The sequence below is a fragment of the Populus alba genome, chromosome 1 (assembly GCF_005239225.2).
Source record: "Populus alba chromosome 1, ASM523922v2, whole genome shotgun sequence".
NCBI lineage: Eukaryota > Viridiplantae > Streptophyta > Magnoliopsida > Malpighiales > Salicaceae > Populus > Populus alba.
In genome coordinates this window covers 15,908,119-15,927,251 of record NC_133284.1, presented here as the reverse complement: position 1 = coordinate 15,927,251, position 19,133 = coordinate 15,908,119, and the positions used below count along the sequence as shown (strand labels likewise).

The window sequence follows — 19,133 nt, the reverse complement described above, 5'->3', positions numbered from 1 at the left end:
TGCTGTAAAGTTTTTTCGAGTTACTACAAAGGCTGCTGGAGAGAAAAAAGATTTTAGATTTCTTATTGGAAAATGACCTCCTTTGTTTTTTTTTCTAGATTATTTGCACATCCGCTTTAAGTGACATGTGTGGACAGTATTTCTAGTCTTCAATTTAATAAAGATTTCAAAAAGTATAATATATTTGTCAGATATATTTTACATCATTTTTAACATAAAAAATATTAATGTAACTCAAATGACAAATAAAAATATAGTTTAACCCAAAGTAAATATTTAAAATAATATTTTTTAAAAATTTTAAAACGATAACATGTTGAATTGATACGAGTTAACTCAGGTTAACTTATCAATCCACATTTTAGATTCTAAAATCATTAAAAAAAACACACCCCATAGCAAGCAACTCATGAGACCTAATTTTTAATAAACTCAATATTGAACGATGAAATTAAAAAAATCAATTAAAAAATTAAAAAAATAATCCAAGTGAACTTATGCTATAAGATCAAGATACCCTAATAGAAATCAAATTAAAATAAATTATGAAACTTAATTCGTAATAAAAATAACATTGATTGATGTAATTAAAATTAAAAAAATACATAAAAAAACAACTCAAATCAACTCGGATTAATAACCAAACTCGTGATCCAAGCCACAAGATTGATATAACCTCATTAAAGCAAACCAAAACAAATAACATAATTTAATTCTCAATCAATCTAATATTAAAGGATAAAACTAAGAGAAAAAAAATATTAACTAAAAAATTAAAAAAAAATTCTCAAGTAAATTGGCTAAAGTGTGATTTAAGTCATGAAATTTGAATAACCTCCTAAAAAAATAAATAAATTACAAAATTCAACTCTTAATATACCTAATATTAAAAATAAAATTAAAATTAAAAAAAATATTTAAATAAATAGTAATGTGAGAAGGGGTAAAAAAGGTCCCCTCGTCTTTTAGTTTTTTTTTTAATTTAATTTAATTTTAATATTTGGAAACTCATCAAAGGTGAAATGAAAGGAGACTGTAACATGGAGGGGCAAAAACGTCTTACAGATCCGATGGCCGTAATAAGATTCATCATCTACATACGTTAAGGGAGGCTGTCGTCTAGTGGCTGTGGATGATAAATCAATAATTGACCACAGCTTCTTTTTCGCAATTTGGTCATTAAAAGGACAGTCAAGGCTCTTTTTTAGTGTTTTAAAAAATATTTTTTTTATTTTTAAATTAATATTTTTTTAATATTTTTAAATTATTGATATGTTGATGTGAAAAATAATTTTTAAAAAAAATAAAAAAATTATTAATATATATTTTAATATAAAAAATTATTTAAAAAAACAATCCCAACTATATTTTCAAAGAAGTTTTTATATAGTAATTTGGAACGAAGCTCTTGGCATGTACTTTCAAACAGCCACCGGTACCTCTCTGCTAAACTGAGCCGGTGCTGCGTAATTAAAAATGGAGGAGGCTGCTGCATTGCATAAACAAGCACCCTGCACCTGCAAATAACAGCAATAATATCCAGACAAGAAAAGGTAATTTGTTTTGTTTTAAGGATTAGGTGAAAAGAGAGGAGCTGACACTGTTTCGACAGTGTACAACGACAAGTTTCTGAAAAAAGCTTAACACATGACTCGCGACGTACAAGAGAATAATAAAATATGAAAAATAAAAGTTAGGGAATATTGTGATTAAAGCTGAAGCAGACAAAAGATTCTGACAGATTAGTCTGCTAAAGGCCAAGCGGAGGAGCTTTTGGTTGCAATACAGTGGGGACTGCCTTCATATTGGTCAGGATTTTTGTGTTGATTAAGACATGGATTTGTTAAATATTAGGTCCCTTAAACAAGGAGAAATTGTATCTGGACTAAAAAGCCAATCTGATCGCCTTTTTAAAATTTTTTATTATACCAATTAGTTTGCAATAATGGCCGGACTTTTAATTCTTTTTCATTTTATTTAAATAAAAGATATAAGTTAATCTTGATTTGCATCGAGTTTGAACACTGTTTATCAATGTAGTTGCACGTGATTTCAGTAAAATTTGAATCTTTAATTTTAAATTAATTTTTTAAATGTATTTGGATTCCTTTAACGTGTTAGGTGATAAAAATAAATTTTTAAAATATAAAAAATATTATTTTAATATATTTATAATAAAAAAATTATTTTAAAAAACAACTTATGTAACACCGTACCTAACACTCCCTTAGTCTCATCGGTTTGGTCAACCAAAACTATAAAATTCGTTCTAGAAATTCTACCCCTCACCAAAACTCAATGACTCCTAGGTTTGTGTGTGCGTTCATGTTAAGACACATGAACGATTTTCATAGACAATAGCTGCATGAGCTGTCATAATGACCCCTGGATCCAGAAATTGATGACTGAAAATATTACAAATATACCATGACTTGATGGGCTGGACAAAATGATCCAGCAATATTACAATCGATACCTCCTAGCTAGCCTCGCACTACATTTTACATTTATTTTCCTCCAAGGCCCAATCAAAAGAAATTGCTGCGAGATCTACCTAGCCTTCAAAAGGTTTTTCAGCCCAATTGTTCCTTCTTGTAGCAGCTTCAACTTTTTACTCTCAACTTGAAGAAAATCCGGCAAAAAAATTAAACTTGTTTAAAAATATTAAAAACACAAGAATATGGTCTTGAATGAATTGATTTAGCAACTTCATTATTCAAGCACTTAATTAAATATGGTGTTGAATTAGATTTCATAACTATAATTTCAAGATTGTTGTAATCTATTTGAATAACAAGGCTTGATCAGAGTGATTTTTTATTTTCTAGCTGCATTTAAAGTTAAAATTAACTCAATGTAATGAACCACATATTTTACACACATTTTATTTTCTAACGTAATACTTAATATCATGGGCTATTACTAAAAGAGGTAGTGATATTGTTGTAGCAAAAATCAATGTTGCTTGATACTTATAATCTACTGTCAATTATAATAGTGAATATATATCAATCCAAGTTTATTAGATTAATCCAAGTTTATTTAGATCTTTTTTATCATTATTTTTTAAATATGTATTTTTTCAATTTCAATCTCTAATATTAGGTTGATTGTGAGTTGAACTTCACAATTTTATTTTATTTTTTTTGTGATTTCCCATCTGAGTTAATTCCAATATCCTCATACAAGTTGCAAGTTTGAAAAGTTCACATGCATTAACTTTTCATCATTCGACCCTGAGTTGATTAGATATTGAGATTCAATTTTTTTTATTTCTTTTCATTGAAGTCATCCTAGTCACATGACACGGGTTGTGGGTTTGGCAGGTTAGTTTGAATTGTCTAGTTTTTTTTTTTTTTTTATCTTTTTTAAATGAAGTGTTTGTTCAATTTCATCATCTAACATGGAGTTGATTGAGAATTGAATTTCATAATTTTTTTTAGTTTTCCTTCTTTGGGGTTATCTTGTTCTTAAGACCTATGTCACAAGCTCGTAAGGTTGACTCAAGTTTTTTTTTTTGTTTTTTTTTTCAATTTCATCTTTCAACATTTGTTTAATTGGGATTTGAATATGAAAATTTTTAAATTTATTTCCTACGGTTGTACTATACTCTCGCGATCTACGTTGTTACAAATTTGATGAGATAACTTGGGTTAACACATGTCTTTTTTGTTTTTTTATAAAATTTAATTTTTTTTTTTCAATTTCATCTTTCAACATTAGATTAATTGGGTATTGGACTTCGTTAAATCTTTTCAATTTTTTTCTTGTAGAGTTATCTTATTCTTATGACTTGATAAGCAAATTCAATTAATTTACTCAAGTTAACTCAAACTACTTTTTTATCTTTTTTTTAATTATTATTTTTTCAATTTTTATGCTTCAACATTGGTTGTTTGGGATTTAGGCTTTATGATTTTATTTTTATTTTTTTTATTAGATTATTGCAGTATCATGACCTGAATCATAAATTTTGCATTTTAACCAAAATTGCCCTAATCAACTTAGTATCTCATCATCTCAATATTAAAAAAAAAAAAAAAGGTGTCGTCTAATATATTAGTGTCTTGGTATTTAAACAAGATGTCACCCAATATGAATTATTTCATCATTAAATTATTTTTCTTACTAGGACATGTTATCAATGCATTTATTTTTTCTTTTTAAGTTTAAAAAAATTAAGCAAACCTACGACATAGCATGAGCTACAAATCTAGTAAAATATACTAAAATGGCTTGGTGAATTATTATAGCAATCCATAGTGACACACAAAAAATTAATTTCATCCTCATAGTTTTATTTTCCAATTATAGCCTTCTATACCCAAATTAGTGACAAGTTTCTTAAAACTTGTTAAGGAAAGAAATAATTTAATAAAAGAGGACAAAAGTATAAAAAATAAGAAATATCATGGCCAATCTCTAATACGCTAGAAAAGGTTATCTTTAGTCCACACTTTTATTTTTCTTCCTCTCAAATCCCTTTAGTTTCTACAATTTTAATTTTGGTCTTAATTTTAATTTTCTTAACATTTAGTCCATTGAGTTTGAGAGAAGAGAGAAAAAGTGATTTGAAAATAAAAAAGAAGAAAGAAATTTGTCAGTTTGCCATAATTTAGTTATATAAATGGTCGATCTTAGTGTTAACATGTTTCATTTGATGAGGGGATCCAATTGAGGTTTTCTAGACCTTTATCTTACTAAAAAAATGTAGATCGAGGTTGAGAGAGGATTTTCTTGGATTTAATTTTTTATTTTTAGGTCTTTTTTGGTTTTTTAGGTTGATCAATTGGTTTTTTAGGTTCTATAGGTGTTTCTAGATGAAAATAGATTTTTAGGCAAAACAATCACCTTTAATTTTCTAGTCACCACCATGGTGACCAGATTCCAAGCAGGTGCTTTTCTTTTGTGAAGGGACCTGACCCATAAAAAAATGAAAAAAACATAAGGAATGCTTGGGATTTTTTTAAACGCCTATGTGCGGTGGGTCATCCATGTCTACACGCCATTCCTCTTTTTTTTCCCCTTGATTTTTTTATTTTTCTCTAAAAAATCCTTCAACATTTTGCTAATTTTTTTTTATTAAACTTTATAATTTATTTATGTTTTTTTTATATAAGTTTATCGCGGTCTCAAATAAACATCCCCACATTTGATTGGTTCTCAATTTTACGAGTGCTATTTTTTGTAATATGATAAAATAAAAAAATAGTGTAAAAAAGTAAGGTTATTAAACACAATGGAGTCTATAACCTGATTTCTGGTTTAGAGGGTTAACTTAGGATGATTAGAAATTGGGCTTTATAATTTGTTGTAGTTCGCTTTCTATGGAGTTATCTCATTCTCAAACAAATGTCTCAACTTTGAGTTGGTGCTCAATTTTATGAGCATCTATTTTTGTTATCATATAATTAAGTAGAAAATATTAAAAAATTATTAAATATAGTGGATTCCATGACCCGAATTGCAAGTTTGACAGGTTAACTTGGTATTATTAAACATGAGTCTCACAATTTATTTCAATTTACTTTCTATTGGGTTATCATATTTTCAAATAAACATCCCGCTTTGGATAGATGCTCGATTTTATAAGTGTCTATTTTTTCATTACATAATTCAAAAAAAAAAAGTTCTTAATCTCAATAGGTCTATGACCCAAATCGATGGTTTTGGAGGGTTAACTTGGGTTGATTAAGAATTGATCTTCATAATTTATTATGGTTTGTTTTCTATGGGACTATCACATTCTCAAATTAATATCTCTACTTTGGATTGATGTTATATTTAGTGAATGTCTATTTTTGGTATCATATAATTAAGTAAAAAATGTTAAAAAAATAACTTATTAAACCCAATGAAGTTCCTGACTTGAATCGTAGGTTTGGCAGGTTAACTTAGGATTATTGGGAATAGACTCCATAATTTATTTATATTTTCTTTCGATGGGGTTATTGCACTCTCAAACAAACATTTTGCATTGGATCAATGCTCGATTTGGTTAATGTATTTTTTTCATTATATAATGAAGTAAAAAATTTTTATTAAACTTAGTGGAGTCCATTGGGCGGATCGTGTGTTTGGCTCGTTTAACTAGAAACCTACATTGATCTAACATGTCTATCTCTCAATATTTTAAAAAAAGATGTCATATTGAAAAAAAGATTTAATGTTAAACCATGTTTTTACATGTTGTTTAAGTTGCTTTTAGATTTACCATGTGATTGGGTCATATCAGGACAACTTTGAAATTGTTTAATTTGAAATCCAAGATAAACAAAAAGTCAAGTCATACAGTTTCAAGGTTAGGGGCAGGTTTAATGACAGTTTCAAACAGTTCCTTATAACCTGAACATTGTTTTTTAATTTTTAAAAAATCTTAATTCAACCCACAATGTAACATAATCTAGTTATCTAGTTTAAAATCTATAAAAATTTTACTCACTACTTAAATAAATAGCATAGAATTTAATGGAGAAAAAACCATAAAAATACCTCACATCACTCTCATATGTTGTTTTATTTGTTTGTACTTCTATTTTGGGGAAACTTCATCTTAATTTGACTAAAACTTAAACACAAAAAAAGGCTCTTCAACATTTTTCACTTGTTATTTCAAATTGTATTTATTAAAGTACTCATGCATCATGATGGGTTCATTGTAATTTTTGTAAGTCATCTAAATTTTTTATTAGATGTTGATTATTAATTAATTTGTAATTTTCACTCATATATAACATACATTATGTTAGGATGAATGAGAGATTATGTATATGAAAAGTCTATTTAAAATAAAGTGAATAGAAAATCAATAAACCAACTGCTATGACAGCAAATAAAATTCATAAAAGTTACTCTCTATAAAATGGAGTAGAAAGTTTTTGACAAGAAATAAAAATGTAAAATAAAGGGGTTCTGAAGAGGTGAGAGTTGTTTAAAATGTTAAAAATATTTTGGAAAATAAAGAACTTTGATAGTTAATTTAACATTATTTTATTTAAAAATAAATAATTGTTTTATTTTTACAAAATTCTATATTTTAAAAAGACATAAATTTATTTAAAAATAAACTTTTTATATAAATAATTCCTCATCCACCCTAATAATTAGTGATAGTGGAAGTGATGATTGATAAGCTACCCCCTAAGAAAATACTTTAAGTATTATTTGGAGTATAAATGTAAGGAAATGGATTTAGAGAACCTAATAGTGTGGTTGAGGATTGAGAAAAACAATTGAGTTTTTGAGAGAGAAAAAAAAACTATGGTCTTTATATAGTAACTAAGGCAAATATGGTTGAACACACTCAAAAGACCACTAAGAGAAAGCATGATGGAGCAAGTTTTTCCAAGGGTTTTAATGGCGATAATGGAAGCAATAAGAGGCTTAAAGGTACTAGTTTTGTATACAATAAATGTGGACACCATGCTAAGGATTTTCATAGTTTTAAAGCAAAAAATATGTAAGCCAACATGATTGAGAATATTGATGGAGAAGCTATAGAGCTTGATACAGTTGTGTTATAAGTGAACTTGGTAAATAATCCTCAACAATGATGGGTTGATCTCATAGTCACCTACCATATATGTTTCAACATGAATAGTATTTCTAAATATGTAATAATTGATGATGGATAGTAGCTATCTATAAGCAAATCTTTTATGTGCAAGATCTTTGGCTATGAGAAGGTGGCGCTAAAAATGACTTTTGGGAAAGAACTAACTCCAAACAAAGCAGTTTATACTCCTGACATATAAAATAATTTAGTTTTTGGCTCAATGTTGAGAAAGAATGTGTTTAGGTTAGGTTTTTTATGTGTTTAGAAAGTTTTGGGTGAGGAATAATTATTTGATGTGCTATCAAGCTCAATGTTATGTATTATACCTAAAAATTAGAAGATTGATGAAGCTTATTCTCCTTGTTTATTTAGAAAGGTTATGTGTGTGTGTGTGTGTGTATCGTTTTCTAAATGCGATCTAGATCCATGAGTTGAAAGGTGTCCTTAACAATATCATTTTTTGTTCATTTCATATATAGTAAATTGTTATCATGAGTGAAGTCACCTTCATTTGAGTTAAACAGAAAAAACACACATCGTATATTTGATCTTTGTCTATAAATATTAATTGATTATTGCCTGAATTTTTTCAATGTGTAAAAATGCTTATTTATGAATTGTTTGGATTTAAGTGGATACAAGACTTCATTTGCGGTGAGTGAACTTGGGCTTCGTCAATGTGACCATATCAAGGCTTATTGAGTGCAAATGGTTGCCTTTGAACCCAATTTGGACATAATCAATAATAATAGGCCAAAACTCAAATTTATTATTTACTATCATTTCGAATCCAATGTCTATATTTTAAAAGTGAGGATTGAGCTTTATTATTGAACCTAAACTCCAAATCACTACCTTTGATTTTAGTAACACATAATCATAACCATTTAGAAATATTTTTGCACTTTATCTACCATGACATATTTTCATATTAATATTGCCTACTCTTCCTCTCAAACCTCTTTTTATAAATCCTACCTCTATATCTACGCATTATTAATATAAAATATAATAAATGCTCTTAAAGTTCAATCAATTATTCATAATATTTGGCTAAATCATATATAAATGAGAAATACATGTCTAAATCAATTAGGCTATGTTGTTTTTGCCTTAACACTTTTTATTATACCACTAAGACTTTTTATTATATCATTTAGCCCTGTTTCTCTCTCTTCCATAATCCCTCTTTAATCTTGTTTTTATATTCAATAATCCTTTTATGACATCCTTTTCTCTTTTATGGCAAGGTCCAACCATACATGTAGTATAGGATTCATAAGCATGAAAATCCAATATAAATTAAACTAATTTTTTTACAAAAAAAAAATTAACATTCAATTCAAAAATTAATTATCAAGGAAGACTTTGCACATGAGTAATTTTATGGTACTCAATGCATAATTAGTGATATTCTATTAATTAATTTTTTTTTTTTTAAATAAAGATATACAATTATGAGACAGAAATATTAAGGCTCCGTTTGTTTGCAGGAAAGTGGTTTCCTTTTGGAAAGTGAATTCCGGGGAAAGTGAATTCCTGGAAAGTGAATTCCGGGAAAGTATTTTCCGATGTTTGGTAGTGTTATGGAAAATGAACTGGAAAACACTTTCCAGTATTTGGTTGTGTTATGGAAAATGAATTGGAAAATTATTTATTAATGAATTAATTTTTTTTTTCAAGTTTATCTAATATATATAAAATATTTAATCACTTACAATAAAAAAAAATAAAATCTAAAAAGTATAATGATGAATTTTTTTTTTATTATATCCTATATTCATACATAGCTTATTTTATCAAATATAACTATATATATCATATCATATTATAGAGAAATAAGCTTGTAAAATATTTTTTTACGTAAAACCTATTAATATATTGTTTTCAATTTTAAAAGCTTAAAATAAGTTTTTTTTTTCCATATGAAGAAAGCCAAATTATTTTATGGTAAGAGTTATATATTTGGGTTTTTTTTTGGCATAAAGAATTTTTTAAAAGATAAATACATACAAAAATATTTTTATGAGTTTTTTGGATAAATATTTTTTTGTACGGGTAAAGACAATTATCTCTTTAATATCCCTTTAATATATATCAAATAAACATCAAGATATAAATATAAATATCTAACATCAAACATAGTCATGCATAAATATTAAGTTTCGATGTCATATACATACATATTAGTTGAAATTACAAACATAAACATGCTAGACCGAATTAAACAAGTAAACATACTCGTTAAATAACAAACATAATCTGAACCCAAATTTTAAACATATTCAAACCATCTTAGCAACCAGGCCTGTAGTAGTATTAGTTCACAAAATTTTGAACCCAAATTTTCCTCAAATTAACATTTTTTGCCATAAATGTTTTTGCCAACATTTCATTTTGGACCAAATGATCAAATGCATCCCCAAGAGTGATCTCATCAAGGCCTTCAATTTTCATCACTTCCGTATATAGCGCATTAACATCAAGTTGATTTTTGCTGACGCTTTGAATTGCAAATGCTACATCTCCAATCTGTTTAGACAACTTTTCAATACCATCATCTTCATACAAGCGATTTCTCTTCCTATGTTGCCTCTTTTGTGTACTAGAGGAAGATGTTTCTTTTCCCTTATAACTTTCTTCATATTCACCTTCATTTTCAATTGAAATTGATTGCTCTTCAGTGTTCTCTTCCAAGTTGACATCAACATATGATTTGACATAATTTCCAGTTGCCATGTCTTTTCCAACAACAATTGTCATTGCCTCGTACATATCAAGTTTTTTGTTCAGAAACTTGTCATGATTGGGATGTGTCTATTCATAAAGTTTATAATATATAAGTTTTTAGTTCATTGTATAACATTTTAGAAACAAAAGTAAACAAAAAAATTACAAAGAGTATAATATTTATCATACCTTCACTTCTTCATCATATACATCTTTCGAAACTGTAATCATCTTCAAACAATCATCCCAGCCAAAGCCACTTTTATTTTTAAGTTTGGTTATTATTCCCCATTCTTTTTTTCACAGTCTTGAGATGATTGTCCACATGCTTAGGCTCGCATTGGACGTTGAACTTTTGACTGATTTCTATAGCCACCTTAACAAAAGATTCTGCTTTGAATGTAGAAGAAGGTTTGCTTCCTTTAAATGCCTCCTCAGCTAATATTTCAAGCAACATGTGAGACATAGGCTTAGACCATGTGAAGTGTTTGCCCTTTAATTTTTCATTCTGCGTGGAACTCATTTCTACAAAAAAATAAATTACAAATTTATACAAAATAAAATCATAAAATATTTAGATTTAATAAATTTCATAACAAAGATAATACAAACTCAAGTAAGACATAAAAAAACAAACACATATAATTAACACTCAATTACTAGTTTCTTTGAGTGTTATAGTCATTCCACATAGTTGATGCAATCATTTCTCTTTTTGTTATCCACTCCCTATTCTCTTCCCTTTCCTCCCGTTGACTTAAGTTGATTGTTTGTCTAATTGGTTTATTATCCGAACATATTTCTTCCATAATAAAGTCATAAGGATCAACCCCCATTATATGATTATGAATAATACAACATGCAAGCACAACATCTACTTGTGTTTCATAGGACCAAAAAGATTTTCCATCAATTGATCTAAAACGACTCTTCAAAATACCAAACCCTCGCTCAATAGCGGTTCTCAATGAAGAGTGTCGAAGATTAAATAGCTCCTTTTCATTTTTTGGTGCACGTTCTGTAAACTCATTCAAGTGATATCGAACTCCACGAAAAGGAGAAATGATTCCTTTTCGAATACCGTAACCAGCATCACCAAGATAATATTTCCCTACAAATTAAAAAAAATAAAACGTATTACTATCTTTATGTAATAAGACATTTTATATGTTTATTGCATATAATGAAATACTTTATTATATACCTTCTGGAATTTTTAGACCACCAGGTCTTGATAATGCATCACCTAAAACCCGTGAATCATGTGCACTTCTTTCCCAACCAGCTAAAACATATATAAACTTCAAATCAAAAGTTATAGCTACTAAAACATTTTGTGTTGTTCCTTCTTTTCGATCTCGAAACTTTCCTTGAATCTCAACAGGAACATTTGCAGGAACATGGGTACCATCAATTGCTCCCACACAATCCTATATAGACATGAAAAAATTATTTATAAACTTTTCTTCTAGATGTAATTAATTAATGTATAAAAATATTGTTATCATACCTTAAAATAAGGATAGAATCTTCGATTGTTCATTATCTCCGCTGGAACTGTATCCTCTGGATCTTTAATAAGGTGTTTGTATAACTTAAGAATTGCTTTTAAAACAATTCTAAAGTAACTATGGATAGTTTCAACAGACCTATAGTATATACCACTAATAAAACGAAATCTTTGGTTTTGTCCTACAATTTGTAAGAACACAATTACTTGCTCCCTAATCGACACATTTTGAGTTGATCGTAATAGGTCATGACTTGTGAGAACATCACACAATCTATAGAAGACAACAGGTTTCATACGAATTTATTTAATGCAATGTCTATCACCTTGATTCAAAATGCTGTCAATATAGAATTCTCGTTGAGCAATTGCATTTATACGTGGTTCTCGTGGTATATTAATTCTATTTCTTTCTTGTTCAATAATAGCTACCCTGTAGCTATCATAGTTACAGCTACTCTCATACATGCTGCATGAATTATCTTACTATCCATAACATGAAAGTGAAGTTTTCTGATAACGAAACCTAAAAATTTAGGGAAATAAATATTTAAAAAAGCATATAAAATACTTACAAAATTAATGCAATAAATTACCGGCATAGTCACACAAATTTATCCATATATAACAAATATAATCAAACACTAATCATAAATTAATCAAAGCAAAATAAAACACAAATTTCCTATTAACATCCCCAATTACACTGTTTCATTCCCATTTTCCCTATAATTTTGTTATAACCGTTTCTGCCATTATTCTCCATTAGCATTGAACTATTTCACTATTCCCATTCCCCTCTCCTCTCTCGGTTCAGTTCCCCCAATTCCCCTCTCATCTCTCGGTTCAGTTCCCCTCTCCTCTCTCGGTTTAGTTCACTGAAATCACCGAAATCCCCTCTCATTTTTGTTCCCATTCCCCTCTCCTCTCTCGGTTCAGTTCCCCTCTCCTCTCTCGGTTCAGTTCAACAAAATCACCAAAATCCCCTCTCATTTCTGTTCCCATTTTGTTTGCAAAGTTCACCGAAATCACTGTTAAAAGATCGCCCCCCCGTCTCTCAGTAGCAGATCGCCCCCCCCGTTTTGTCTCTCGGTCTCTTAGCAGTAGGAGAAATCGCCCCCTTCACAGAAATGATCGCCCCCACCCCCCATTCGTTTTGATGTTATGGAAATCGATCGCCCCCCCAGAGAAATCGATCGCCCCCCCCCCCGTTTTGGCCTCTTTGTCAACAGAAATCAATCGCCCCCTCCCCTGTTGTGGCCTCTCTCTGTTCACAGTTATCTCCCCCCCGGTTTGTCTCTTTGTTTGGTTAGGGAGCTGCTGAATTTTTCCTCCTTCGGGAAGAAGACAACAGTAACAGTTGTAGTAAAATGTGTTTTTTTTTTTTTTGGGTTGCTTAATTAGTTGAATGTGACAAGATTGATAAGAAGAGTTATGGAAAAAATATAACAGTAGCAGTAGCAGAATATCAAAGATTTATGCCTTCATTTTTTCAGATCTACGCAGAAGAAAAACATAAAGGAGAAATGAAAGAGGAAAAAAAATACCTGATATTTTTGGTCCAGAGAAATACTCTTGTTCCTACTCAGCTTCCCAATTGATTTTGAAGGAAAAGAGACTGTGTGATTTTGGAAGAAAAAGTTTCAAAGCTATGTATTCTCATTTAGCTGCTGAGAGTGTGTAAAAAAAGGAAAGTGTTTTACTTTCTTTAACAGAAGGAAAACACTTTCCTTTGGCAGTGTTATTATTTTTAGGTTGACTGGAATTCATTTTTCTTTGACCATTTTCCCTTGTTGTTGCCAAACACAGGAAAAGCAGGAAAGTGAATTCCAGAAATTCACTTTCCTGCAATCAAACACGACATAGGTAAATATATTTGTATATTCTCTCTCCTTTTAGATTCGTCTCTTTCTTCAAAATGTATTATAAAAAATAACTAATAAATATTATTAGCTAGTCTATGTAAACACAATAATTTTTTTGTCATATCAAAATAACTAAACCCAAAACCTTCTCTATGAATTATTGAATTAAATGATATCCTCACAATCGCTCCGTTTAGACATTGATAATAATGCACAAATTGAGCTCCGAACCCATCATGATCTCATAAATTTTAGAAATAAATCTACGTATTTCTTTTATTTTATGATCTATCATCTTTAGAGAGAGAGAGCAAATGGTATATTGATGATTTAAGTACCCATGCAGTGATGTTACCTATTAATGTCGAGAGAAATGCTATTGAATTACCATGATAATGATAAAACGTAATTGATAGAAATTTATTTTTTTAAAGGAAATTAGTAGACTATATAGGAAGTTAAGATGGAATTTACCCTTTCTAATAACAAAAGAAAAAACTAATTCTATTTTAAATTTACTGACTACAACACCAATAAATTGCGAGATTATTTAATACCATATTAAATATACAAATTCAACTATTTCACTTGTCGAGAGAAAAACTAATTTATAGTTAAAGTAATAAGAACGTGTGCGTTCAAAAGATTGATTTAGACATAGTTATCAGATCCAATTTAGTAATTGATTCGGTTTTAAAATCTAAGTTTCAGATTTTGATAGGGTCATCGAATTATTTTGAATAATTTTTTTTTTAAAAAAATCAAAATAATATTTTTTTAGTTAAAAAAAAAAAAAAAAAACTAAACGGGTTGTAATCGAATTTTTGATTGGGTCTTGCTTAGTCAACCAGGTTGCCGGGTTAATTAAGTTATACCGATTTTTTTTTCAATCCAATCCTATTTTAACCTTGAAATAACTAGATTCTAAATAGACTCGTACCAGTTTCAAATCTATTGGATTTGATGACATTGAAAAAATCTGGTTTACAAATAGATGTGAAGAATCTCTTTTATCCTATGAACCTATTTTGCCTCCGTTTTTTCTTTTTATTTTGCCATAAAAGAAAAGAAGGAATATACAAATAACGATACAACTTTTAGAACACCCATACTTTAAGTGTGAAAAGTAAGAAAAAAAACTACGAAAAGAGCTCAATTTTACGGAATAAACGAGCATCAAATTTGGCCACACTTTCATCCAATAAAAAAAATTTCATGTCTATGGATATGTCATGGGACTCCTGTCCACCTCTGCAAAAGGTCTGAGAGGAAATGAAAGAGAGGGCACGAAACCCAAAGCTTCATTGGCCAAACAGCTGACACGGAGCCTCTAGGCTGAGAACATAAGATGAGAGAGTGTGAGTGAGAGAGAAAGAGAGAGAGAGAGAGAGAGAGCACTGCTCACCAATTTTTTTTGAAGTTTGAGCTTTAAAACCAAACCGAAACCTGAAGTCACGGTGAAACAAAGGAACAAATGAAAAGGAGGGACAAGCTTTGAACAACACAGGTTTTGAGATTGTTTGTGTGTGAGAGAGAAATCGCTTGTAGGTTTTTCTGTGTAAAGATCACATGAGTAATTGGTTGGGGTTTTCTCTGAGTCCGCACTTAAGAGTTGATGAAGACTTTGGTAGAGAAGATCAAGCAGCTAGTTTCTCTGTCATGCCTTTGCTATCTGATGGATCTCTCTGTGTTGCTGATCCCTTTAGACGGCCATCTAATGGTACCCCAGGTACTGCATGCCCCCCTTTTCTTTCCTTCTCAGTGCATGTTTTTTTTTTTTTTTTTTTAATGAAAACATGAACATGAATTATGACGATTTTACTGTAATATCCCACCTTATTTGGTTGTGATTTGTAGAATGGAGATATGAAAACACTATGGATGAAGGTAGAATAAGTGAAGATGGTCCAAAGCTTGAGGATTTCTTGGGGTGTTACTCAAACTCACCTTCTGATGAGACCGAAGTTCACTGTCAGCAAGAAGATCACCACATTAATCAAAACCATGCCCATAGAATCAATGCCAATCTAGCACCAAGCTTCAACACCACTAAAGATATAGAAACTGGGAAGAACAGTCTCACAAGCCATTCTTCTTTCATTCAAAGTTACCATTTCAATGACAATGCACAAACCTTAATCCCTAGTGACAGCCTTCAGCACTGTGATCCAAACCCTAGCCATAGCCATAGCAACAGCCATAACCATAACCAAGAAACTGGCATGTACCATGTGCCTTTTGAGAGTGCTAGTTCTTTTTCTGGGTTCAAGTCCTGGCTTAGGCAGACGTCTACACCATTTTCTTCTAGTGGGGAGTCTCCAAATGAAGCAAGCAATTGCAATTTTCAATCATTATCACTCACAGTGAGTCCTAGTTCTCAAAATGGATTAGTTGCTATATCTCCATTGCAAGTGGTCGATAACAGTACAAGGCCAGTTGCAAAATCACTTGCTAAAGAACCAGTTTCTCGTAAATCTATTGAGACATTTGGACAAAGAACCTCACAATATAGAGGTGTAACAAGGTACTCAGAATTTCTTTCAGTTTTCTTTATTAAGTCGTAGGAACATCTTCCTTAATTTAAACTTTTCTTCACCATAAGTATCAAAAACAAAAACTTTGTTTTACCATATATATGCAATTATCTGTTTGTGTGTTCTATGATTGTTAGGCATAGATGGACTGGGAGATATGAGGCCCATTTGTGGGATAATAGTTGCAGGAAAGAAGGGCAAACAAGGAAAGGAAGGCAAGGTGAGAGGAATTTAGCTTTTGATATTTTCTGTAATTATCTATTGTATACGTATATCATGTCCTCTCCTCCTTTTTTGCTTTTCTTACAAAGAATAAACTAACAGTTTTTTTTTCCATGCACTTTTTGGTATTCATCTCTCAATGTCACCCAAACGCTTGTGCAGTTTACCTTGGTAGGTGAAAATCTTATATCCATATTATTTATATATTATGTTCTTTAATAATACAAAATGGTCCATATTTGTGGACCTAAGAGTAGGATTTATTAATTGCTGACTAACATGATTTTGTTTGCTTAATTAAATACATTGAATATTGTGCTTGTTCTTCTGCGTCATTCTTTTTGTTTAAAATCTTAAATCAGGTGGGTATGATAAGGAGGAAAAGGCAGCAAGGGCTTATGATTTAGCTGCTTTGAAGTATTGGGGTCCAACAACGCATATTAATTTCCCTGTAAGGCTGTTGGTCACCCTAAGTTGATGCGTTCAAAAAAGTAGAGAGAAAAAGAGGTTCCGCCATTAGATTTGCATTTATGTAATAATATCTTAATCTTTTTCCTTTTTTCTTTTCTTTCTTAAATGTCAGGTGGGAACTTATGAAAAAGAGCTTGAAGAGATGGAGCGCATGACCAGACAAGAATTTGTAGCCAATTTGAGAAGGTAGTTGCCATTTTATAACATTTGATTAGAAAAAGAAAAAGAAAAAGAAAAGGGGACGAGAGCGGAGAAAGATTGATTGCTTTGTTCAAATTTTGACAGGAGAAGTAGTGGGTTTTCAAGAGGAGCTTCTGTGTACAGAGGAGTGACAAGGTAATGGCAAAAAGCGACTTCAATGATAAATCTTTATCTATTATTTACTGTAATAGCAGGCTTTTTCTCAATTATAATAGGCAATAATAGGCAGACATGGTTAACCATGTGCACATATCAAGTGTGAATAGTTATTATATAATAATATTAAATATGAATCCCCCACATATCTTTCCTTTTTCCCCCCTTTTTAGCTTAAGTTGCTTTCCTTTATCCTGGCAGGCATCATCAACATGGAAGATGGCAAGCTAGAATAGGAAGAGTTGCTGGAAACAAGGACTTGTACCTTGGAACATTTAGTAAGCCTTTGTAACTTTTTTTTTTTTTTTTTTTTCTCTCTTTTTTCCCTTTATTTTTCTACTATACAAGTGTATGGTGCAGTATCCTTTCTAATGACATCATATCCTACGTTTTGCACACAGCTATTTGGCCTCCATTTATTCCGAGTGTTAAAAATTTCCAATCCCTTTTTGTTGCGATGGTGTTAATTTATTTAGCTCATGGTTTTAACGTTAATGCATGTCTCATCGACATACGCTCTAGTCACACCATTTCAATTCAGCCTTAACTTTCAGACCATTTTTATGCACATCAAGGATTTTATAGCTTAGAAACGTAACTCAAATATATGTCTAAACGCTTTTTCCGATATAGGCACACAAGAGGAAGCGGCCGAGGCGTACGACATTGCAGCAATTAAATTTAGGGGTGCCAGTGCTGTTACAAATTTTGGTGTAAGCAGGTATGATGTAAGGAGAATTTGCTCAAGCTCTACACTCATTGCTAGTGACCTAGCGAAACGTTCATCAAAAGACTCGACTCCGACGACTCTCGAGGATTACAATTCTTGTGCTTCGTCATCATCGATATCTCCTCAGCCCCTGCTTGCCATAGCAGGCTGTGAGGCCTCCGATGAATTGCCTGACATGGTGTGGAGTGCAAATACAGGGGAAAGTCAACAGCAACAAAGTGTTAACAGTAATAGCAATGATTCAACACTGATGGCTTCAAGTAGCAGGAATTCCTCCAATGCTGCTAGTCCAAAATGCTCGGTTGGCTTAATCAGTGATTTTGGCCATGGAGGCGGAAGCTACTCTTAGGGTTACTTCCCGTTGCGGGGTGCGACGCACGAAGATGGTAATAATGGAAACGATAACGGAAGTAATGACCAGAACATTGGTAGCTTTGATTCGGTGCATCAAGCCCCTAAAATGGCATGACTAAAAATATTAGTAAATCAAGATGAGTAAAGATTTGAGAACTCTATACAAGAAACCCTAAATCCTAAACTCTATCTTATTTACAGAAGAGAAATAGCTAGGTGCGTGTATGTTTTATCTTTAGATGCTTTGACAACGTTGTACTAAAAGCAGTTGGAAGAAGATCATGTTCTTTGTTAGAATGAGTTTAGTTGTTCAAAAAGCAGGATTTAAAATTTCAAACCTCTGTCATTATCATTATCGAGAAACTTAAAAAAGGTTGCCTCATTATTTTGTCGATGCTAAAATAACATAAAAGACACATCAGCGAGTTTGGAGGCAGGTGTTGGTGGGACTGGAGAAATTGATAAAGGTGACTTGAATTTCTAACGATAAAGCAAAGGGTGATAAGGCCAAACAAGTTAAACTGTAGAGAAGACAAGAACTTTAAAGCATGTGTTCCCCTCTCGACTTTCTAGTTCCGAACCAGGCTAATTATACAGTAAAAACTAAGAACCTGGTCTCTCTCCCGGCTGCAAGACTGAAGACCACAACAATCACTTTGCATGCATTTACAGGGACCGCCTGAGACATGGAACAATTTCACATCCATCCCATCAGAACCAGGCCCTACAAACACAAGATGCAATGTCTCCGGCTGGTAGCCATTAGGGACCACCAAATCTCCATCGGGGTGCCTGCCACAAACAC

At 31.0% G+C, this 19,133-nt stretch overlaps 1 protein-coding gene across 1 annotated transcript; it reads left to right on the top strand.

Moving 5' to 3' along the window:
- Window positions 1-14,877: 14,877 nt before the first annotated feature.
- On the top strand, window positions 14,878-18,625 carry LOC118034915 (AP2-like ethylene-responsive transcription factor AIL1). The gene is made up of 9 exons (XM_035040358.2): window positions 14,878-15,389; window positions 15,518-16,184; window positions 16,332-16,414; window positions 16,579-16,587; window positions 16,779-16,867; window positions 17,000-17,073; window positions 17,173-17,223; window positions 17,446-17,522; window positions 17,878-18,625. The coding sequence occupies exons 1-9, from the start codon at window positions 15,230-15,232 to the stop codon at window positions 18,321-18,323; spliced, it is 1,656 nt and encodes a 551-aa protein (XP_034896249.1). The 5' UTR covers window positions 14,878-15,229; the 3' UTR covers window positions 18,324-18,625.
- The last annotated feature ends 508 nt before the right edge of the window (window positions 18,626-19,133 follow it).